Source organism: Malaya genurostris, chromosome 1 (genome assembly GCF_030247185.1).
Source record: "Malaya genurostris strain Urasoe2022 chromosome 1, Malgen_1.1, whole genome shotgun sequence".
NCBI lineage: Eukaryota > Metazoa > Arthropoda > Insecta > Diptera > Culicidae > Malaya > Malaya genurostris.
Window position 1 is genome coordinate 152,397,670 of NC_080570.1, and position 24,688 is coordinate 152,422,357.

General features: G+C 37.4%; 1 protein-coding gene across 6 annotated transcripts in view; it reads left to right on the plus strand.

Annotated features, from left to right (window-relative positions):
- Positions 1-13,927: 13,927 nt before the first annotated feature.
- The window catches only part of LOC131426203 (fasciclin-1), a 467,103-nt gene continuing 456,342 nt past the window's right edge, over positions 13,928-24,688 (plus strand). For all 6 annotated transcript variants that reach the window (XM_058588754.1, XM_058588755.1, XM_058588756.1 and 3 more), the window contains exon 1: positions 13,928-14,940. In XM_058588754.1, coding sequence (XP_058444737.1) covers positions 14,758-14,940 — 183 coding nt within the window. In that variant the 5' untranslated portion in view covers positions 13,928-14,757. The remainder of the gene's footprint in view (positions 14,941-24,688) is intronic.

Sequence of the window (24,688 nt, forward strand, 5' to 3'; positions counted from 1 at the left end):
AAGGAAATTATAATTACGGCAAGTGGTACAGTTCTTATGTGGATTTGCTGAGTGCTTAAAACAATACACCACGTACTTCACTGTTGTGTGCAGTGGATGTTAATGCTTTCAAATGATTCAAATTGAATAAGCATACAAGACTGAAATTTTAATTTATGTTCTGGCAACTCGGTTACTTCTTAGCTGCAGTTATGTCATTTTCGCTTGATGCCAAACCTAACCCAATTTTCATTTTAATGACTGTCAATCGTTTGTTTGAAGCCTGTTTTGAACCTAGTTTCAACGTCATTGAACTGAAATTCTTACATCGGGAATGCTCAAATCTCTGTTGCTAAGTGCAAAAATTTGTCTCAGATGTAGAGCAGTAAACAGTATTGTCTTTCTTCGTGTATCATCCCAGTTCCATTTTCTAGTTTTCGGGATAAAAAAGGCGAATGGGTAATATCAGAGACATAACTGGATGACGTGAATACGAATAAAATGGATCGTTCAGTTTCTTTGACATTAAAGATTCTGAATTCTTTACCTGGAATTCAGGAACCGAATTTTTGATCCGAATGCTAGAATTGAATTCTGAAATTCAGATTCGATGCGAGATTTGGGAATTGAATTCTGAACTTGAGCTCGGTAACTGAATTCTGAACAGTTAAACTCATCACTGAACCTGTGTTGTGGAACTGAATTCTAGACCAAGATTCTTTTTCGGCTCTGAATTCTGAACCTGAATCCTAACACTGAGCTCTGGACCTGGATTCTAGTTCGCAGCTGAGTTTAAGTTACAGAACTCCGATCCAGGGTTTCGTTTTCAAATTCGGATTTAGTTTAAATATCTGCCGAATCTATTTCCTAAGTTTAGTAACATTTCTAGAATTGTAGAACTGAACTTTGTTTCCAAATTCTAGCCGAATAATATTTTAACACCATTCAATTCTACTATTCTATTCTACTAATTTTTCAAATATTATTCCAGTGGAATTATTCTACTAAACGCTCAAGTGACAAATTAGTGACCAAATTCTAGACTTGAATTCTAGTCTAGAACCTGGACTCTGGAATGCAGTGTAGAACTCAATTAATGAAATACAACTTAATTTTGGATCTGTGTTCTGTTCCTGGATTTCGACCTGAAGATCCAGAATCTATGATTCAGATTTCCGAACCTAAATTCTGATACTATATTCTAAATTCCAAATCCGGCAAGGAATTTCTGAACAGATCTAAAATCCAGATCTCGAATCAATTCTTATCTCAGATCCAGAATTTGGTACCAAAATCCCAGCTTGTTAGAATCAAGTTCTGACATTCGGTTTCAGTTCCAGAATTATGGTACTTGATTCTGGCCTTGGATTCTGTGCGAGGAACCAAATTGTAGATCTGGGTTCTGGCAATGAAAAAAATATCAGGTATTGAGCTCTGAAACTGAATCTCAGAACTAAACTCTAGAATTGGATTCTGATCTGGACTGTCAACTACGTAGGCAAGAATGAATGAAGCATCAATTAGAATGGTTGATTTTATATAATGTTCCCTATTTTGCTCCAAAGCAAACGACCAGCAGCAGGATGACGCAATCGCTCTTGTTTGAAACGAAACTGACTCTGCGAATGTCCCTCAATTGATTCAAAGTTGAATTCTTGATACTAGAACAGGAACTGAGTTCTGCACTTGAACCAACCGGAATGATGCACTTGCTTTACTTCTTACTCAGTCAAAAGCGCAGGCTTAAATGAACGAAATATATCAAGTGTTAACCTTTTTTTAATATTTATTTTATCAGTCAACCTTTTATACCTACTCAGTTGCGAGAAAGGCGTCATTCTTTCACAATCGTTGATACCAAACTTTTTTGAAACCATCAATTTTGAATTATGTGTGATTATGTCATACAACTGAAAATGATATCATAAATTGCTGATCATATTTTCGATGACATGTATCAAAAATTATGTTGATTCGTTAGATACAACAAGAGATAATCACGATCAAAAACTTATCACTCTCTCAGAGGGTAAATTTTGAAAAGGCGCCTCGCAGTAGTAAGTCGTATTCACGACAAAAATGATGAAAATCGAAAAGCGGATTTGATAACTGGTGACGAACAAGTTCTGATATGTAAACGTTTAGCTGCATAAATCTACAGTAAATATGCGTAAATCAGTTAAACGTCCTCACACAAACTCGAGTTCCTTTCTGAACTCTTTTTGACGCTATTACGTTGTCTTTTGACCATCACTACTAGCCTTCATTTTTTTGACAATTCAGGCGGATTGCTTAGAAACAGCTAAGACAAGACAAGACAAGACAGCTCGCGTTACGGGATTCCCGTAAAAAAATAAACCATTGATTTTACAGCATGAACAATTGATTCACAATTAGATCTACGGGTTACAATACATTTTATTGTATCTTGACGAGATTTTTTTCATTTTCAACTATTCAATATATTGTTTCTACGATACTACAATTGAATTTATTGTGCACGTGGTGTTTCAAACAATATGCAAACTGTACATTTGATTGTTTTCCAAGCATGCATGAGAAAATTTTATGATTTGAATTATTACGATACTTAACAACCTATACATTCTATTGTAAAAAGCATGTTCACAATTAATTGAATAATGTATAACAATACATTAAAATATTTTTCAATGGCCAAACAAAATTGTCGAAGGTTTTGTAACAATAAATCGTATTGTTTTTCTACAGTATTTTTAGTCGGGTTGGCTCCGAGCCTTTGACGTTTTTGGTGTTGTACTGTTTTCGTTACCACAGGGCTCTTCTCATCGTATTTCGCAGTGTTTGCAGCAAGATTAGTGAATATCCCCGAAGGAAATTTAAACTTAAAATAAAGTATCAACAATGCAAGAATTGTTTTCGTATCCTAAAATATTGAATACAGCTTGCGAATCAGCCAACATACTATAAAATACCAATAAGTTATAGATTTTATTGCTTCTGTTTATAAGATTTCTTTATGGTTATTGTAGGTACTCTAAATAGATATTTATAAAATCTCCAAATATTGGATAGCTCAATACCACACAAAATACGACGCTAATTTTGTTAATATGACAAGTAATATTATTTAAATAATGGAATGTAATTAACATTCATTAATATATAAAAGAAATTGGCTGCAATGCTAATATTGCAAGTCACATACAGTCAACTATCATTAATAATTCTGCAGAACCCATGGAAAGTAAACAAAATAACAGTAAGAAGCCACAGTATTGGGAATTGATGCCAATCCAACTTAAACTGAACCTCTCAACAGCATGTCCATGCCAACACCAATGCAACCGCTCCCATCTCCTTTGTTCTCAGTGAAGGATAAAGAATAAGGAAGAGAGGAATTGTTGAAGTTTCACCTACTTTCCGAAAGGACAACGACTCATTATTCTCCGCCGTAGGCGTCACGGAGTATGGGTTGGTATGAAGTCTATGATTAACTCTAAACTAGCAATACGATCATGGTATAAGTTAGAACCAAGAATGAAATGTTGGTTTTTAATATAAAGTGCAAAACAATTAAATGAAAATTAGAACAATCTTACTAGCTCTACAATTCCTGTCAATTCAGAAGTCCAATATCCATGATTGCTAGTATCATGTCATCACCAATTTAACACCACACGAAAAATAAACTAGAGTTTTTCAAGCGGTTTTTTATCAGTATCTCTAAGTAATTCCTGAGCAGTTTGTCGAATAGTTTTTAGTAGTTCTCGAAAACTTTTTGCAGAAGTTTTTTTAATCAATTTTAAGTAGTTTTTGTTCTTTCAAACGTAAGCTTTTGATATAATAGGAAATTGAATTCAAACTCGTCGGTATGCTTGAAAATGATTGAGGAAATTCGGTCAATAACTTAATTCGAAATAAATGAGACATCGATGGTTGTGATAGCAACAATTTTTTATGTTAATGCTCTTATGAAACTTGTCTGACGTGGAATTGATAGAACCGAGCAAGATATTATTCTGTTCCGTTTGCAATCAGTCAGTTACTTCGATGACCATTAAAGTGATTAATCACGGAAGACAGTCCCGGAAGTGGAACTGTTGAATTGAGCTAACGACCCCAACCTGAGGCATTTCTAAAGCATGCAAAGTTCTACGTTATCGGAAATATAGCTTTCATTTCAATGCTTGCCCTCGGCGAGTTTTTTGACGTTCCGAACGAAGGTCCTGACATGGAACTGAAATTCATTTAGCTTTTATTTTTCCCGACTTCTGTTGGTAAATTGCTTACTTGTCCTGTTTAATCGTTCCCAACGCTGACTGCTTTTCAGCTTTTCAGGAAGAGCTCAACTTCTAGTTTCTTCGACAAACTTTTCAACTCAACCTCCGTTCACACGGCTATTCAATATTCAGGACTTTGTACGTTGTATAGAACAAGTGACGCTAACAAATATGAAAGATAAACTTCGTCGTTGAATGTTTTAACTGTTTCAAAGCCTGCTGAGGAAACTCGATGACGATATACGAGTGCAGTATGAAATGTTTGAGGCTAAGGGTCGTTTTGATTTGACGTCAACATTAATCGACGTTATTAAACTAAACTGTATTTTAAAACCCAATTTCATAGGTGGATTCTACATTGTACCCATTGATAAGTCCAACTAAGGCGATTCAAAATCATGTTCTAAGCTTTGCCAATGTGTAGGTTGAACACTAGACACAAATCATGTAGGCCATGAAAAGGTATTTATTTTCTTAGAGGGATTCAAGTTGGAGAGCAGGGATGCCATATTTGCAGATTTCTTAAAAATTAAAAAAAAATTCGTTCATATTTTTGCGTCTATTACTGATTCAATTGTTGTTTCTTTGCTCACTAAATTTACAAAGTAGAGGCATTTCGCATCCTGCCGACATTGCATTCAACAACCACATCAGTAATGTAAAATATTAATCATATAAACGTCCATCATGCCACTATTACTTACTACATAAAAAGCCATTAGGAACTCCTTCCCCAAGAACTAGTCGAAAGCAGCTCATAAATCAGTTTGCAACAGCTTGCCATCTAGGACCAATGGTTTGCAGTTTTCTCTAACCATAACTTGAACCTATGTAAGTACTTTCTAAGCCTCATCCCAAATTATCCGATTACGCCTTCAAACTTACCTTTCCAAAGTCAGTATTCCGACCACCCAATAGACTAGAATGGTAAGTGGTTTTCAGATTATGAACTTTGTTTTCAAGTTGATTTCATGTTTTCCAACTGGCAGCGATGATGTTTCGAACAAATGCGGAGTAGATTATTTGCCCGGCAGCATTTGTTGCGTCCGTGATGTCCGCAATGAATCACGACTGATGCAACCGCATGTGACTCGAGGTTCCGTGCCGTGCCGTGCCATCTGGGACACACTTACGTAGCGGATGGGATGATCCCATGCGACCCGGACGACGATCTGCTTCGGCACAGACCGGTCGTCCTTGTCGTCATTATGTCACCGTTCGGTTTAATTATTATTAAATGATAAGTTCATTGCCGCATTTGCTGCATATCGAGCGAAACAGGAACACAGCTTTCAAGTAAATGTCCTCGATGGTGACATTATAACCTTGTGTTACGGGCTGTTTTGTTGTTGGTCTCCCCCGAGACTGCCAGACTGGTCCGTAATCCGAATCGGCCCGAATGAGAGGTGATTACGCGGTACCACTTTGGCATACAATATGATGGGTGACATTGTAATCCTAAAAGGTGGTCATGCTGCTGCAGTGACGTGATGATAGTTCAACATGCATTAGACTGATGAAATCAGTGACGGTAAACTGATTGCAAACAACGGTTTACTACTCGGCTGTTCCGGCATGGAACAAGGATTAGTATGGACTAAACTTCGTCAGCAGCAATTAGCAGCCAGCTGTCATTATGTATGTATGTTTGCTTTATTGAGCAACGCATTGCGTCAAAACTGTCATTTATGACCTACTGCAGAGCAAATGTTTCGTCGCACATAAGATGTTTTACATCGATCATGTTTTTTTTGTGTATCTGAAAATTTTCAACAGTTTTTGTTTACATTTTTCCTTGCAGCAGTCTTCTAATGTCATCTTGTTCTAGATGCATAACTTATGTCAGTTTTAAAATTAAAATCTAGAAATTATAACAAAATAAACTGGCAGCCCCAGCAGCGAAAAAATAAAACGGAATCGTATACCAGTTTTAAATTTGACAGTAGAACTGTTCGAATAAATAAAACTAAAACGGTCCCATCAAACCGTTTGTGTCAGTTTCTGTTATATTATAGACCACCCATATGAATCTTGTAGCTGCTGAATTTGCTCTATGGGCATATACAGTAGTGTTCTAGTTCTAGATGCATAATTTACGTCAGTTACAAAATTTAAATCTGAATCGTATAACAAGAAAAACTGGCAGCCCCAGCAGTGTTTTACTCTTGTTTCAAATATACAAAAAAAGGAAGGCATCCTAGACCAGTTTTAAATTTGACAGAAGAATTGGTCGAATAAATAAAACTAAAACGGCTGGGGATACGTTTGTTCCAATTTCTGCTCAATTATAGATCTTCCATATCAGCTGTTTTTCAAAGAACGGTGAATCTAACATTGACAGCAAATGGAGAAAAACGTCGATAAAAGTTTTGACTTTGGTTTCAAATCCCATTTAGAAATTATCGTATACTCTCAGATCAGTTTTCGATTAGTCGATGAACTGTTGGTTTATCTGTAAAAGGAATGCAAATTTTCCCACATAAAAAGAGTTTCGCCCTTTTTCGATTTGTTTACTTTTATGCATCCTGTGTGAATTATGAAGTTATGCCCTTGCGTAGTTTTCGTGAAATCGGTTGGTTTTCGCGACTAAGATAAGCTGCGGGTAATTTCATCGTCTCATTCACCATTTCCCGTATTAAAAGGTTAGGAAACCATCTAAAATAAAGAAAATAAATAGTTTCGCCCTTCTTTACTAGTAATTGAAGTATCGCCCTGTTTGTTGGCGAAACTTACGTATACAAATGGAATGACAGTTTTGCCTTGTATAGTTCTTTGTATTACACAGATTGAGATTTTTGTAGAATCCGAATTTTTAGGCATATTTGTAGGATTTTGAAGCAATTATTGGTAGGTGAGAAAAACTCGATTTGTTTACTTTTGTAAGATTCGCCCTACTTTGAAGAACAGCTGATGTAGAACTTCTACCAACATTATCAGATCCGAATCGATTCCGAATCGGCGAGAAGTTTTCCATGTGGAAATCATGTGGAATTCCGAATCAATTCCAACTCCAGTGCAACAACCGATTCCGAATGAATTTCGCCTACAACCGGTTGATTCGGAAATCTGTAGGAATTGAGTGAGAAGATGCGGACTGAATTGTCAATTTGTCTTCTTCTTCTTCTTCTTTCACGATTTTGCACGTTTTCGTACTGGTTTTCAGTTTATTTTTAAATGAAAACATTACATAACTGAATATACACATTTAAATTTTCATGTTTTTCAGATATACAGAACTAGTAAATAAACAGTTTTTCTTAGAATTCCAACATAAACTGTTGAAATTCGCTGGAAATTAATAAAACGGCCTACCTTAGTCAGCATCATCCATTCCTCTAGCTGGAGTGTAGCGAAATGGCTTAAGTTGCCTAAATTTTACACTAACACATTCATAAAATGAGCGAATATTCAATGACATTTATAATGTCACTGTCAATCGGGTTGATCGAGCAGCCAATTCAGGCGAAAATTCTAGCACTGAACCGATCGAGCACTGAAAAATCATGCAGTCGAGTAAGAATTCATTGCGCATTCCGTCATTTCGATAGTGTGAGTATAGCTGCTGAATTTTCTCTAACTTTTTCGTTTATTCATTCGACTTTCGAGTATACCCGCTTGTGAGGAATTTTAGCAACCGGCAGGAACCTGGCTATTTTTCCGACTGCTGTCAAAATTGCCCAGACGGAATGGCGTCATTCTCTCACCGGATGTGTGTTACTTAATCGTTCTTCTTTCTGTTTTTTCTTTGTTCGATTTCATTTAGTATTCGACAATCCTGCATATTCAAACCAAAATGAAAACGAGTCTTGAGACGAGGTAAACGTGATTAAAATATGCACAGAAAGAAAAGATGAAACTTACACGACATGTAAACCGATAGCACTATGAAATAGACATCAGTTGAAATGAAAATCTGATTTAAAACTGTGATTGATGTAAAATTACATTAAAATTCATTTAGTTTTTCATAGAACAAGACTGTATATTTACAAACCGCTTCGTTTTGTAATGTAAATTTCCATTCAATTGCCTGCTCCAAATATGTGCATGAAAATAAATGTAAAATCACAAAATATTTTTATCAGTGTGGTTATTTTGAGAGATGAATAATTACATATCACGTTTGGTAGTGAGAAAGCAACCCAAACCAAAAGCACTAAAAATGTAGAACCGATTTAGAGCGGTGCTGTCAGTCTTGAATCCGACAGAACCGCTGCTAAAAACTGCATGGCGAAATTCTCTACCGGAGCCGGTTGTTGCATTGTTGACAGACTCTTCACGGAATTCTGGCAGAATATAAGCAAAAAAAATTCTGGCAGACATAACCCGTCGTGGAAAGGAAGGAAGCTGAGTGAAGTTGATTTATAGGACTCAATTTGGCAATAAAGTCTATGTTATACCATCACATGTCGGTAAGAAATTCTGTTCTAAAATGATGGTAACAAGTTGGAAATGTTGTTTACCAAATACTCAACCCAACATGCTTCGGCTAATTGCAAAAAGCAGACGCCAGCACACACTTGCATCAAGTAACAATGTAAAATGGAATCGCTTCTCAGTAATGTCATCAGTCTCGGGGAAAACTCTCAAATAGATGATGTACAAAAGTCAAACACATCCATCGGTATCGAATAAATTTACATGTTTGTCTTATTGTAAACTGAAAAGAGCTCTCTGCTCGGTATCTATTGCAGATGTAAATTCGATCATACCGGGTACTATTTGAGTAAAGTTGAAACTTAGATTGGAACGATGATTGTGGATCGAGACTAGATGATGAATAGTACGGTCATAGCATGTTGTTGAACTCTTGTTATTGAAGTTACAAAATTGTGCCACAAAAACACTGAACATAACGAAAAATAACAAGCAAAGTTTACCGGAACTTCTAATCTGTAAAGACGGAACTGTCACTCCTTCCAATCTGGAGTCAGGACATCGAATTGATTCTGCCTGCATTGCAACGGTCACATCAATGATGGACAGGCGTTTTCTTTTTTTTTCCTGCATACAAGCTGTGACATCCAATTTGCCCCATGACCAAATCAAGGAACGTTGGAAGCACGTCGACGATAAGCTTGAGACATGTTTGCAAACGTCATTGCCACATCTTTTACAAGCCATGCAAAGATGGTCGAAATTTTCCTCATCCTAATGCAAGCAGATTTTGCGGAAATTGCTCACAGCCAACAAGAATAACAATGCACTTTGTATTCAGTACACATCTAGCAAGGGCAGGATGCATCATCCCTCTTTGCCAGATCCTTATTTATATATGCTACTGGAAGTGGATAGTTCGTAATCTGACCAACAAAACTTTCCCTAAGCTTCAAACACATACACACAGAAACCAATCCATCTGAACTGAACCCGACTGAATCATTTGCAATGCCATGTAACGGGGTGAGACCTCGGAAAGAAGGATCTGAATTGCTGAAAAATTGAATAATGTTGAAGGATTATATCGAGCATTTTTCGACACACTTCTTCAATGTTGGAACAATGAAAACGGTTTTAACCAACGCGAACATCGGTTGCCATTCGCGAGGAGTGGCAGAGAATGCAAAGCCGGATATTTTCCCTCATCAATACTACAATTACGCAAAAACTACAGAATTACTGAACTTCCAAGTTTCGAAAATTTTTTGAACAGTTCATATTTTCCCAAATTTTTGGCTCTAGACGGACTGAGTAATAAATGTTTATTCGATTACTTTCGTTTTTGAGTGCTCGATTAACTCAAGTGACATTGACGTTTTAAATGTCATTAAGTTTTCGCCGTTGACCATCTCGCAAGAATGGTTAACAAAAAATTGGATATTACTAACTACATATTCAGTCAGTACCTTTTACCATACTTTCCCATAAATTATCGATCAGAATGTCATCACTACAATAGCAAAAATTATTATTTTACTCGATTTATAATGCTGGATTATTTGTTGGCCATATATTGAGTGCTCTGAATTGCCCGCCGAATACCCGAGTAAGCCAACATTTACCATTGCCACCGGGCTGGACTAACCAACATGACATTATTCGGTTGATTGTTCAAAATGCCGTAAGAGCAAGTGACAGTTTGTCTTGGTTCACTGTCTCTTTCGATTATTGTAACGAGATTATAAAGTTTTTCTTGGGTTTTACAATTCTGTTTGAAAGTCTTTAAGTTTCGGATATCATTTTATACAAAGAGTTGAAGAGAAATTAAACAAAGAGAAACTGTCACTTGTCCTTACGGCAAAATCAACCGAGATAAGTCATTTTTTAATATTTCGATAGTCCCATGACAAATGGAGACAAACACGAGAAAAGGTCCCAAGTGCAAATGAGAGTTTCTCTTTGTTTACTTTCTCTTTCGAGTATTACGTTTAAATCAGCAATCCTTCAATCTAACACTTCACATAGAATAATAGCAAAAACCATCAACTTTCGATAGGCACTGTAGGATTTGTTGGAAATTACTGGAATTTACCGTAATAATTGGAAGAGAAAGTAAACCAAGAGAAACTGTCATTTGCTCTTGGGACCTTTTCTAATGTTCATCGAGAAATGACAGTTTCTCTTTGTGTACTATTTCCTTTACGATTTACCAGATTGATTTTATATTTGATGCTTTACTCTTCGCAAAACTTTCAAGTTAAAACCACAAGCTTTCGATTTATGTTGTACACTTTCTAGAAATTGCAGTAATGGCTCCGTAATATTCCAAAGAGAAAGTAAACAAAGAGAGACTGTCATTCGCAGTTAGGCCCTTTTGAAGACGAAAACAGGTAAACAGGTCCTAAGAGAAAATCTCGGTTGATTTTTCATAAGCATAAGCAAGTGACAGTTTCTCTTTAACCACTCTCTCTTTCAATTATTGTGATGTGATTAAAACGATTTTCGTTGATTTCACTACTCTGTCATTTTATGCAAAGAGTTGAGTGATAAACGTGGAAACCGCTTGGTAATTAATAGAAGAGAATATAAACAAAGAGAAACTGTCACTTTCTCATACGCCCTAATGGAAAATCAACCGAAAATGAGAGTTTCTGTTTGCTTACTTTCTTTTTTAATTATTACGGTCCTATCGGTAATCCCTCTTTACCTATAATAACGACTAAACCCATCGACTTTAGATCTGTAACTAAGAAATTATTGAAAAAATACAGGAATATTCCGTAATAATTGAAAGAGTAAGTAAACAAAGAGACGCTGTCATTTGCATTTGGAACCATTTCTAATCGAGTATTCTCGTGCACACTCTTTGAACATAACTCATGGTTCGAGTTGCGATTACTCAAATTTGAGTGAAATTCACTCAGGCCATGAGTTCTCTTGCATTTATTCATACAATAGAGTAAGCGTCGAGTTTTCAAACATTTGAGTGAAAAAATACTTCTAGCAGTTCAGTGCGTTTTCATTCTCGGAATATTCTTATCGAATTTTAGGATGCAAGAATACGTCGTTTTTCATTGCCGTTTCTAGAACTCTGGTTTTTAAAACTATAAATCATCAATCATAGATTTTTTTCAATAGATTTTTGTGGTTTCAATTATGCTAAGCGAGAAGTACAACATAAGGATATCAATGGCGTTCAATTTCGACTCCTAACCGGTCAAAAGAAAACGGTGTTGAATCACTTTTTTGGGCTTCCCATTTAAAAGAAAGAAAAATGACTTTGTATATAAACATTTACAAATGTTTATAAAAAATTTTTTGGAAAAACAACATTTTTTCTTATTTTGAGTAAAAAATATTCAAATTTTGACAACGTCGTTCCTAAACCCAAAAATAAGTAGATAGGTCGTAACTCAAGTTTAGAGTACTTGCACTTTTTATGAATTTGAGTGGTGAGTCACTCAATTTAGAGTTATGCTCGTTCAATGAGGCTGTGAGACTATCGATTTGCTGTCTTTTTGACAGCTGAGACCGCTTACGGTCCATCTCGCTATTGGTCTCTTTAGGTTTCAATGCTCAAAAACGATGGAAGTTAAATCACTCTAAGCTTAGAAGGTTTAGACAAATTTAGAAGAGATTTGCATATTTAAGGGGCGGGTAGGGTCTAACACTTTTGAACAATCATTTATTATTTTCTTAATATTTTCTTATAGTAAAACATTTGAAGAATTTTATGTGAAATTTTCAAGCCTATTGGAACGAAACTCTGGAAGTTATGGACCTTTATCTATGGCTATCTTATTCCAAGAAGAAGCAAGACCTCGGCACACAGGTCCAAGATTTCTACTTCGATTGACTTCAAAACTTGACAAAACATTCTTGGAATGTTCCGTTATAATAAATTATAAATGAAAAAATGTGATTTTTGAAAATGTTAGACCCCACGGGCTCCCTGGAGTAGTTAATTGTTTCCATTGATTTTATAGACCAAAACCTTGAAACGCGTTTTCCTCGAAAGCTGGTTTTGAAAGTCCGTGTCCATCGTCATTCAAAAACTACTGCACCAATTTTTTTTTCAAATGTTGCACACACTTTCTACATATAAAAAACCAGACCCCAACGTTTTCCTTTTTGTTGTTTGTTACTTTGGGGAGGTTTCACAGCTATAAAATGGCGGATTTTATCGTGAAAAATCGTAATTTTCTCTTTGAACAATCACCAAAAATTAAAAAATAATCAAACAGAAACGTTGGGGTCTAGAAAAACTTCTACTCTAACTATGCTGCATTCATTTGATGATTTTAAAATAGTGTCGATTTTTAGCAGTGTACCAATATCGAGAGTTTCGATGAGCCAAAAATAAGTAAGCCGCATTCAATCAGAAATTCGGTTACTAGTGAGTAAATATAACTCACTTTTCAGTATAGTTTTACATGTGCCTTTCGGAAACTCTTTAGAACCGTTTTACATTTGCTAAGTATCCTGAATCTTTTTTTTATTAGAAGCGAAAACAAAACCATTCACATCCGGATTCTCTACCGGGTCGTGTATACCGATCTCTCTGCATTTAGTTCCTATACACGTCATCCAGTTATGTCTCTATCATTACCCACCCGTCTTTTTTGCTTCAAAAATAATGTGGAAATGAGTGTTTTCTCCATATAAAAAAATGTGTTGTTATCCTACTCGATGTAGTATGAAGTATTCTACAAGTAGGTAGTGTTTCACCTAAAATTAGGTTATTGAATGCAACCACGAAGACTTTTTTACGGATTCTTTCGCTAAAATCTAGAAATTTTTGTTTATTAGGAGCGGAAATCAAAAAACCATTCACACCGGGATTCTCTACCGGGCCGCATATACCAATCTGTATCTGTATTTAGTTACCCTTTTAAATTGTCCACCTTTTATCACCTTTTATTCTACCTGCGAATGATACGCTCAGTAATGCAAAACTTTGTTTACAAACATCTGCATTATGCTCTCCAACAGCTGGAAACAAACAATCTTTTAACAACTGAACAGAGCGGAACACTATGAATTATAGCAGCCACTCTCCGCCGGCGCGCATTCATTCATTCGATTTCTCTCTCTCACAATCCGCTGCCATAAAACCAACGCGCGTTTGTCAGGGTTGAAGCCACGAATGGCTATTGCATTTGCCTTGCTCACGCACCGTCTCGCCGTTTCACATCGCATTCGATGAGCCAGTGAGCCACTAGTGGTGAGCGAACGATACAACCGGCAACTCACCGAGCGGTAGAAGCGTACCCTCCTTCAGTTAGGCTTCTCAGTCTGTGGGTGACGTTCGTTCGGTTTAGAACTTGTTTTGAGGTTTTGGTTGCTTGCCGGCTGCTGATCGACACTTTCTTTCTCTGGTTCCGTGCGATATTCCGACTGGGGAAATAGTGGTGTGTAGGCGGCGTTTTCATAAATAGTCGCCTCGGTTACCGTTCCGTCCTGGTGGTCACCCAGGTTCGTTTGTTCGATCAAACATTTGACGGTGCGAAGTTTTACCGGTATCGTTTTGACGTTCGGTTGGTGCCGCTCGTTCCGGTCGTCATCGTCGAGGCGAGTGGTGGTCCGTCGAGTGTGTTGTATTCTGCAGAAGGGTCACTATTCTGGCCGTTCAGGCTTCAGTTTTTTGTCTGTGACCGATCGGTGGTGTGTGACGGAAGTACGGAACCTCTATTTTTTTTCGTTGTTATTTCGCGTGTCCGCATGTTCCTACACATTGTGTATTGTGTTTTCGGATTCACGTTAACTGAAAGGAAGTTGATTGAATAATTGCATTTTTGTTTTGTTCGCTCATTTCGTCGGGTTTTGGGGGCTTGTGTTGGCAATTTTGCGCAACGACAACAGTGGAAAGGTGAATGATTCACCGTTTCCCAGCACTAGGCATTCAACGTTCAGTTCGATAGCCAGCCAAGCGGGCTCGGTGAGAAATAGTTGTTGCAACAACAACAACAACAAGGAATACAGAAAAAATAATAATCCAAGAGCCAAGCAGTGAAGTGGTTTGCGTGAGTGATCATCAAATAAGTGGACCGATCTTGCAGGTGTGTTTTATTGGTGGTTGTGCGCTATAGAAAAAGTGTTGGATAAAAGAAAAACGATCGGTGAAGTGCCATACAACATGATCACCGCCGCGTTCAGATGGGTTGGTGTTGGTGGAGCCGTTGATCGAGGGCCAATCGGCACCACCACCACCACCGCTACAGCGTTTCTGGTACTGCTGATGGTGGCAACCGTAGCGTCCAGAACACCGATCTCGATGACTTTGGAGGAGCACATAAGCGACGATCCGGATTTGTCACAGGTAAGGTAGAAAGGGCGGCACCGTAAGCTTCTAGGTATAATTTTTTTTTTCGGTATTTTAACGATATCAAACTAACTAGAGATTATAAGAGGAGAAAGAATATGAAATCGTAGAGCCATAGTACTCAAGGAAGAGCAAGGATGTGAAGAATAAAGTGCGGAAAAGTGAGACGTGACAAGGGTTGTTACGGACCAGTTTAGTAATGCAATTATATCAGTTTAGTAATGCAATTATATCAGTTTAATAATTCAATTATATCAGTTTATAATTAAACCACAGGGATTTATCCGATGGCCCAAAGAGTGGGTCTAGACATTGTAAAGTATTAAGAAAATAATGAACAAAACTAAACCGCTCTTCAAGCGGTTGTAGTACCTCAATAAAGCAGGTATAGATTTATGATTTGTGTGCAAGCCGAGACAAGCCGCTCTTCAAGCGGGTCTAGGGCCAAATATAGGAATTTCCACATTTAGAGCAATAAAATCTTTCCGCTCAGCTTTCGATAAGGACTAAAATATGTAAACAAACAGCATCGGTCTGAGCCGCGCACCAGGATGTATGAAGTAAATAATACCTTTGTAAACAAGCAGGTAAAACTAGATGCGCGCGCTGACATAGCTAGATATCAGTGTGAGTTAGGATCCCGCAATGGGATAGAAAGGGAAAACCGAGAATGTTGCGGTTAATGTCGCGCAACATTTACATTTGTTGTAAGGAAGATACTTGTATATATAGTTAAGATTTTGTTAAAATAAATCACTTGCAATTCACTGCAGTCAGGGGGAAATTGTTACTCATCCGAAAACAGCCCAAGTGGAATTGATTTCAAGGTGGATAGACCGCTACGAGAGCTATCCGGCTGCGAAACAATTACACTAGGCTTCATCCAGATACCCCTTAGTAACATTGGTGGCCCCAAGAGGAGCCAAGAAAAAACTGGTCTCTATCGCCAGTAACATTGGTGTCCTCCAGAGAGGACGAGAACTCACATTATCAGCACGATAGAAGGCTTTCGTTAGCAACGAAAGGGATAGCTCGTGAACTAAACACAGCTAGAAACATGATGTTCACGACATATCGACCGAACCCCCATGGCAGTTGCCGTCTGTGTACGGCAGCTGATAAAAAAGAAGCCATGATCGCATGCGACGAATGCGATCGATGGTTCCATCTGAAGTGTGTGAAACTTTCAACTTCACCACCAGAGGAAGAAAGATGGATATGCCCTAAATGTTTAGACGCAGAAAGGGAACTTATTCAATTGAAAACTCAACAAAAACAATCGTTAAATAAAGACGTCATCCAGGAAATACTTCGGGAAAATAGAATGGCGATGGAACAATTAATAAAATCCATACAGACAATTAAATCAGAAACTGAAGAGCCTGTACCAGGTACATCGGCAGCAGGAATAAAACCCACCAAACAAGAGCCCGATTGGACGGTTTATTTGAAACGACAAGTGCTTATGAGTTTGCCCAAATATGGAGGCTCGGCCAAGGAATGGCCTAAATTCAAGAAAATATTCTTGGAAACAACCAAAGAGGGGTTGTTTAACAATCTGGAGAATCTCACTAGACTCCAGACCGTGTTGTACGGCAACGCAGAGAAAAGCGTGCGTCAACTAATGATGGATCCAAACAGTGTGGATCAAATAATAAAGAGACTAGAGGAAAATTTCGGAAGACCCGAACTAGTCTATAAAGAATTATTGGCAGATTTGATTAATATAAAAAAGGATAATCGAAATCTGATAGCAGAGATAGCCGATTCATTGGATAATCTCGTCTGCAACGTATCACTCTTAGACAGAGAAGAGTATCTAATAGACCACAGACTTGTGGAAGACACGGTACGAAAGTTACCATATGGTTTACAAATAAAATGGCACGAGGACCAATACCAAGATGATACACCGATAAAAACACTATCGGATCTAAATGAATGGCTATAGCCTCATGCTAGAACTAGCAGGTTGATGATCGCATCACATAAAGAACCAGAGCGAAAATCAAAAATACATGCATCAAAGCAAGGATGCAGATAAATGCGTTATGTGTAGTGATGGTCATACACTACCTGAATGCACCAAATTCAAAACATTGAAGCCAGAAGAAAGAAACAATCTGGCCTTCAAATCAGGACTATGTTTGAGCTGTCTTGTATTTAAGAATCATAAAATGCGAGACTGTAGAAAAACCAAATGCTGCGGAATAGATGGATGCAACAAAAAGCATCACCCGTTACTACACAACAAATACACGAAAAAAGAGGTACCAAAGGATGAAGAAATTCAAGAGGTGGAATTAAATAACCACCACGAACACACCAAACAAAACGTTTTCTACCAAATAGTACCTGTAACTTTGCGCAACGGGAATAAGAAAATTGAAACGTATGCGTTTTTGGATGCCGGTTCGTCACTCACGCTACTCGACGAAAATACGGCTAGAGAACTAGAGCTACAAGGAAGGTCTGATCCACTAATGCTTAAATGGACACAAAATGTCACCAGAAATGAGGAGGAGAGCCGCCGGGTTCAACTTAAAATTCATGGCGAATCCAACAAGGAGTTCACTATTAAGGGTGTAAGGACGATCAGCAATCTTCAACTGCCTAAGCAATCAATGGATGTTAAAAAACTGCAGACTGAGTATCCATATTTGAAGAATATTCCATTGAAAACCTATAAGGATGTACAACCGACAATTCTTATTGGACTGAGTCACAGTCATCTTTTAACTCCGTTTGAAAAACGGATTGGGAAAGCAAATGAACCAACAGCATTACGAACGAAACTAGGATGGTTCGTTTTTGGAAACACTAGACATACTGTCGAAGGTGATTACGTTATGTTGACACAAAAAGAAGAAGAAATGGAAAAAGTCATGGAGAAATATTTTTCCACAGAAGATTTTGGTGTCAAATCAGTCAAAACACTGCCCAAATCGATCGAAGAAGAAAGAGCAGACTCGATAATAAAATCCACGATGAATTATCAAAATGGTCGGTACGAGATTGGCCTATTGTGGAAAAATAATCATACAATAATTCCGGAAAGTTATAAAAATGCTATGAGAAGATTGGTGTCAATGGAAAGAACGTTGCAACGAGACTCTGAGTTAAAAAACTGGGCGACAAATACATTTATCGATTACGAAAGGAAAGGATACATACGCAAATTGACACAGTCGGAATTAAATCTATCAGCACCACGAGTTTATTATCTTCCACACTTCATTATTCAGAGTAAAAATAAACTGCCACCTAAACCAAGATTGGTGTTTGATGCAGCAGCTAGTGTACAGGGAGTTTCTTTTAACTCAGCCTTGTTATCAGGGCCGGACGCCACTACTTCATTATTTGGCGTATTAATAAGATTCCGGGAAGGAGCAATTGCGGTCTGTGGAGGCATCAAGGAGATGTTCCACCAAGTCAAAATAAGTCCAGAAGATCAACATGCTCAAAGGATTTTGTGGAGAGATTGTGACAACCGAGGGCAGCCTGAAACCAACGTCATGAAAGTAATGGTATATAACAAGACTGTTAAAATTGCGACACCAATTGAGAAGGAAAATGTCGACGCGCAAATGATGGACACTGATCGAGAAGATGATCCCACCAAGGAAGAAGGTTGTAAACAAAATACAGTGAAAGAAATCAGAAAACTCGAAACAGTCATCGAATCATCTTCAGTCGACTCTGGTATATCAGCAGTTGCTTGGAACATGAAAACAAAATCGATTGATAATACCGAGGCGATATCAGAAACAGTTTCTTTTGAACAAAATAAAGAAGATACAGCACTAGTTGATAGTATGAAATTGAAGGAAGAATCAAATGGTTTAGTGAAAAAGAAAAAGCGCATTCGACTCTTCACTGGTACAATACCGAAATTAATAATTATGTTTGTAACACTTTTATCATTAGGAAGCACTTTGAAAATAAAACCAATTGAAGAGGACGGGTTGATTTTCAACCATTATGGAACATGCATCCTCAAAAGAGGAACATGGAAGACGAATCTAAATACACAAGTGATCCCGGAAAAGGACATGAATACTATTGATGAAATTCACCATAAGTTATCTACGGCATTGGCTATGATGAAAAAACTAACAAGAGATCGCAATATGGAACAAATAGTAACATCATTACAACGTCAGGCAAGTAATGCAAAATTGGAGATTCAGTATTCTACAAGAATAAAAAGAGGAAGAGGAATATTAGGATTTCTCAAGGACTTATTATTTGGTGGAAACGATGTCGATGACGAAATTCAAGCTATGCGCATACACGAAGATGAAAGGTTCGATAAAATAGCACATTCTGTGAACCTAATGAATGTAAAAGCAGCACAGATGGGAGACACATTTGCAAGCAGGATTTCTATCCTTCATGACGGAATGGATAAACTAAAGGTTCATTATACAGAAGACCGTGTAGCTATTACTCAAAGAAAAGCCATGGAGATAGTATTTCTTGCTCGGGAAATAATCGACGAAATATTGGCAAAATATAGAAGGATTCGTTCCTATCCTTTGGATAAAATAGAACATCAGCAAATATTGCATAACATTACTGAGAAATTGCCGAATGGATATAAGCTTTTAGAATGGATATAAGCTTCTGCAATTCAATATGATTCAAAGATAGTGAATGGCACAATAATGATTACCATGACGACGGTAATTATAAATAAGGAAAATTATGAAAATTTCAATGTAGTGGCCATCCCACATCACGAGAATAAAACAATAATCTCTGTAGAAAACCCATATATTGCTATAAATGTCAAAGGAGAATACTTCTACTCGACGAAGGAAATGGTAGCATTAAACAGCAGTTATTTTATCATGAATCAACCAAAAATATTAAAGGCACCCGACTGCATATCTGCTGCAATATTACATGTGGAACCAAAAAGCGGATGTATAGTTAATCGATTACCTGGTAACTATACACGACTAATACATCTTCCTATGCGGAACTCTGTACTTTATTATACGAATAATCCCAGCACGATCGTAGTTCATTGTGAAAATACAATAATTTCACCGCCATACGAAGCAGCAATTGTCGAGATGACACCAGAATGCAAGATACAAGCGAAAAAGGAAACAATTTATGCAACCATGGAAATTAGTAACAAGGCAACGTTTACCTATTTTAAGCCAAGGTCACAGATTGACATCGAATTGAATATTGACAACACGACGACAGAAAGATCAACAACACCATGGTCGGTGAATCCTTACAAGAATTTTCTAGATATAGTGGAAACTGAGGCACCGATAAACGTTTATCATCGTATTTGGATTGGCGCGTTATTATTCCTGATCGGAATTATAATAACGGCACTTTGTGTTTTACTGATGTGCAAAATTCTGAAACACAAATCTAACCAGAAGACGTCGAACATCGGAACCAGGTCCAACGCAGAGGGATCATCAATAGCTCGTCGTAGAGGTCATCCAACTAGAACTACTGACTCAGAAGTCGAGTCACAGCTGTAATGAAAGTGAATCATATATAAATGGTCCGTTCATATTTAATAAATTTAATAATTTATCAGGGCCGGAATGTTACGGACCAGTTTAGTAATGCAATTATATCAGTTTAGTAATGCAATTATATCAGTTTAATAATTCAATTATATCAGTTTATAATTAAACCACAGGGATTTATCCGATGGCCCAAAGAGTGGGTCTAGACATTGTAAAGTATTAAGAAAATAATGAACAAAACTAAACCGCTCTTCAAGCGGTTGTAGTACCTCAATAAAGCAGGTATAGATTTATGATTTGTGTGCAAGCCGAGACAAGCCGCTCTTCAAGCGGGTCTAGGGCCAAATATAGGAATTTCCACATTTAGAGCAATAAAATCTTTCCGCTCAGCTTTCGATAAGGACTAAAATATGTAAACAAACAGCATCGGTCTGAGCCGCGCACCAGGATGTATGAAGTAAATAATACCTTTGTAAACAAGCAGGTAAAACTAGATGCGCGCGCTGACATAGCTAGATATCAGTGTGAGTTAGGATCCCGCAATGGGATAGAAAGGGAAAACCGAGAATGTTGCGGTTAATGTCGCGCAACATTTACATTTGTTGTAAGGAAAATACTTGTATATATAGTTAAGATTTTGTTAAAATAAATCACTTGCAATTCACTGCAGTCAGGGGGAAATTGTTACTCATCCGAAAACAGCCCAAGTGGAATTGATTTCAAGGTGGATAGACCGCTACGAGAGCTATCCGGCTGCGAAACAATTACACTAGGCTTCATCCAGATACCCCTTAGTAACATTGGTGGCCCCAAGAGGAGCCAAGAAAAAACTGGTCTCTATCGCCAGTAACATTGGTGGCTGCAGAAAGGAATCTCTGCGGTCAATAAAATTGGTGACTCGAGAAAAGGGTCTTACCAATAACAAGGGTCATTTAAGTAAGCAGAAGGCTTCTCGTATCTAAACTTTTACCTTCTACCAGAGGAGTCGAACTTAGGCATCTTAAAGATACGAGTCATCCGAGTCTCTGATATGTCAGAAAGTAAAGGCAAAGGTCGTTTGCCATTTACTGTCCGAACCGGCTATAATTGCTAATTGTAGGCTGTGGAGACCACAAGCATCGATCAGCAGTCAGTCATGATAATGGTGTTGGGAACATAATTGAGCGACATTCCTAGCGAGTACCTACTGGAGCTTGGTGAATGAACTCTGAATCGTTCACGGAAGACGGGACTGTTGATCGTAATGGTGTCTCAACTTCGCTAGGAATTGTTACTTCAAGTACGATTATCATTTTCTTTTCGATAATTTTATTTAGTTACTCATGAACTCGATGGTGAATTCGATTGTGATTTCGAGTTTGAATTCTAGAACTCACCAGATATGGTCGAATTTTTGCAAACGGAATAATTGAATCATTTCAGTCATTGTTTTAATTTTCTATTTTGGTTTAACTAACTTCAATTTGCTTATTAAGGATAGTAAACAAAATATGTTAGGGGAAATGAGGATTAATCTGCATCTGTAATTTTAAGAATGCAAACAGTGGTTCCATTTAAAATAAAACGTAAAAAAAGTCGCATTTCATAAGAGACAATTCTTGGAAAAGTAATTTGGTAAGTCTCTTACATGCACGAAGTTTTCTACATAGAAAACATACACGACTAAAAAAACGTATAACTTGATATGCCTGATTAAAACCAATCAACAATTACTAGAATTACTTGAATGTTTGTCTCTCGTGCTGATTCGTAAATTTACGTAAATTTCAACAATGAAAAATATTTCAGAATACGTGAGTCAACTGTAATTCTGAGCCTGTAATCTGAAACTAAATTCTAAAACTGAATTCTAAACCTGAAATTAAGTTCAGAATTCAGGTGGACCAGAATACAACTTCGGAATTAAATTTAGTGCAGGTCCAGTTGCAGTCTTCAGAATTCAGTTCCGTATTGAATCAATTGCGGGACGTTCGCAGAGCCTTCAAAGTTTCCCTTCAAAGAAGATCGATTGCGTCATCCTGCTGCTGGCCGTTTGCATTGGAGCAAAATGCAAAGAAAAGTAGACGAAGATGGGAAACATGCGAAATCAGCCCTGCTAATGGCTTCAAATGTAATCTAAAGAATTATAAAGATTGCTTTTTTGCAAATTGGAGATAAAAACCATCAGTTTAGTGCAAAAGTAGAATAATTTTATTAGCTTTGTGCACTTTTCGCAGTGCGAAATTCGCACCAAATGAGTGGGAATAAAGCCAGTATTTGACTGCTTCGTGTTCCACAAAAATGCAAAAAAAAAATTCCAGCGAATTCCACGATTTGGTCCTTCTGAATGTTTGCAAAAAAATTCAGTACGTTGCTATTTTGTTACTCCCATTTGTTCCGCGTTATTTAATTGGGTGGTAGAAAATATTTGTCGTCAATAAGCCATTTACTTTTATTCGTATTCCCGTCGTCCAGTTATGTCTGTGACATTACTTACCCTGCCTTTTATGACTGGTTTTTCTTTTCGAGGCAAACCATTCGACGAATTGTTTTGCAACTTCTTTGAAATTGACGCTGAGCGCTGATCGCAATTCCATCAATGCGAATAGATGACAGTCGGACGGGGCAAGGACTGGTGAATGCGGCGTTATTGTTTCGCAAATTCCTGCAATGTCCATTCATCAGTGAAGTGGGCAGAGATGACACGTTCTCGTGTTACAAAAGAACGTTGCCGTGTCTTCAGGCTCTTTCCGATGTTGTTTTCGGGGCTTTTTTGAAAAAAATTTCTGTCGGTAGCGATCCTTTTCAACCGCTTCACACTACATTGATTTCTTTCTTTTTGACGACCAAGTCAATATTTCTTTTTTCTTTTTATGCGATATTCACCCAACCCCACAGAAAATGAAAATTATAGAATGATAGTACTCAAGAGAGAGCAAGGATGTGAATATATAGAACGGAAAAGGAGAGACGTGACAGAGGGTCATTTAAGCAAGCAGACATCTTTTAGTAACTTAACTTTCACCTTCTACCAGAGGAGTCGGGCTTAGGCATATGAACAATGCGAATCGCTCAAGTCTCTGGTATGTCGGAAAGTAGTGATAGAGGTCTTTTAGCATTTACTATCCGAACCGACCGGCATTGATTTCATCAAACGTTCAGCGATTGGGCAGGCCTCACTAGGAGAAAGTCATGATGGTTCTTTTGCCTAGAACCTGAAAATAAATACACTTTTCGTTTCACACGACTCTTCTATAAAGAATAGTGCTACTCTCGAACCGTTAAAGCATCATTCTATAAATGAATTTTTGATGTAACATTAGTCTTACCGTCAGTTGATGTGGAACATAGTTTTGGTTCTTGCCGATGTCTTTCAAATGTTGGCCCAATTCTTCATTGAGTTACATTTATCGGGTTGGATCTTCATCCAACTCACAGCCCCAAAATGCATAACCCTAAACATTTTAACTAAGCCCACTAAATGATGCCGTTTCGATCTGAATCATATATAGTTTAAGAAAAATATATTAACATGGCTAACTAAATTGAATAATTCGTAATATTTTCAAATAAAGGATATATTTTACTGATTGACTTACGCGATAACTCAGCGAATTCGACGAAACTACAAAAGGATACACTGGTTCTAGAATTATTGAAATAGAATTTGAAAGAAATACTAATTTTTTGCAGTGTACATTATGCATACCATTTCTTCGCGACGTTGCAATAAGCAAAGGGGACCCTATGAAAATAATCATCCATGTTTAGGTTGGTAGCTCTAGAGTGTCTATAATCAGAGTGACGAATGACACCTTCCAGTTCCAGTACAGGAAATAATTTGCAAGACCAATTCCTTATACGTCGAAATAGACTGAAAATAGTGTATAAATTGTGAACGGTACTTGCGATACAAGGCCCCCAGCAAGCATGTTATTTCTGGAGGAGCATCACTTTAGGAGTGTAACGAAAAAAGGCTATCCACTATTTTTTCTTTCGAATTGTGATAAAAAACGATATTTTATTCAAACTAAGAATTTGATTGATTTATTGTACGAGTTTAAACTTGAGCATAATGAAAACCGGGTGAAATTTTAGTTATTTCATCACGAATTTTCAAACTTTTGATCGAACGCTCTTCATCATGTTCCGGACAAGTGTTGCATCGCATTTTTTGGACGCTTGAGCCCAAATTTTTTTGAACTCCTGCATGTTCCCAGCTGCCTTACCAGTCTTCTTGAAGACCCTCTTCACGATTGCCG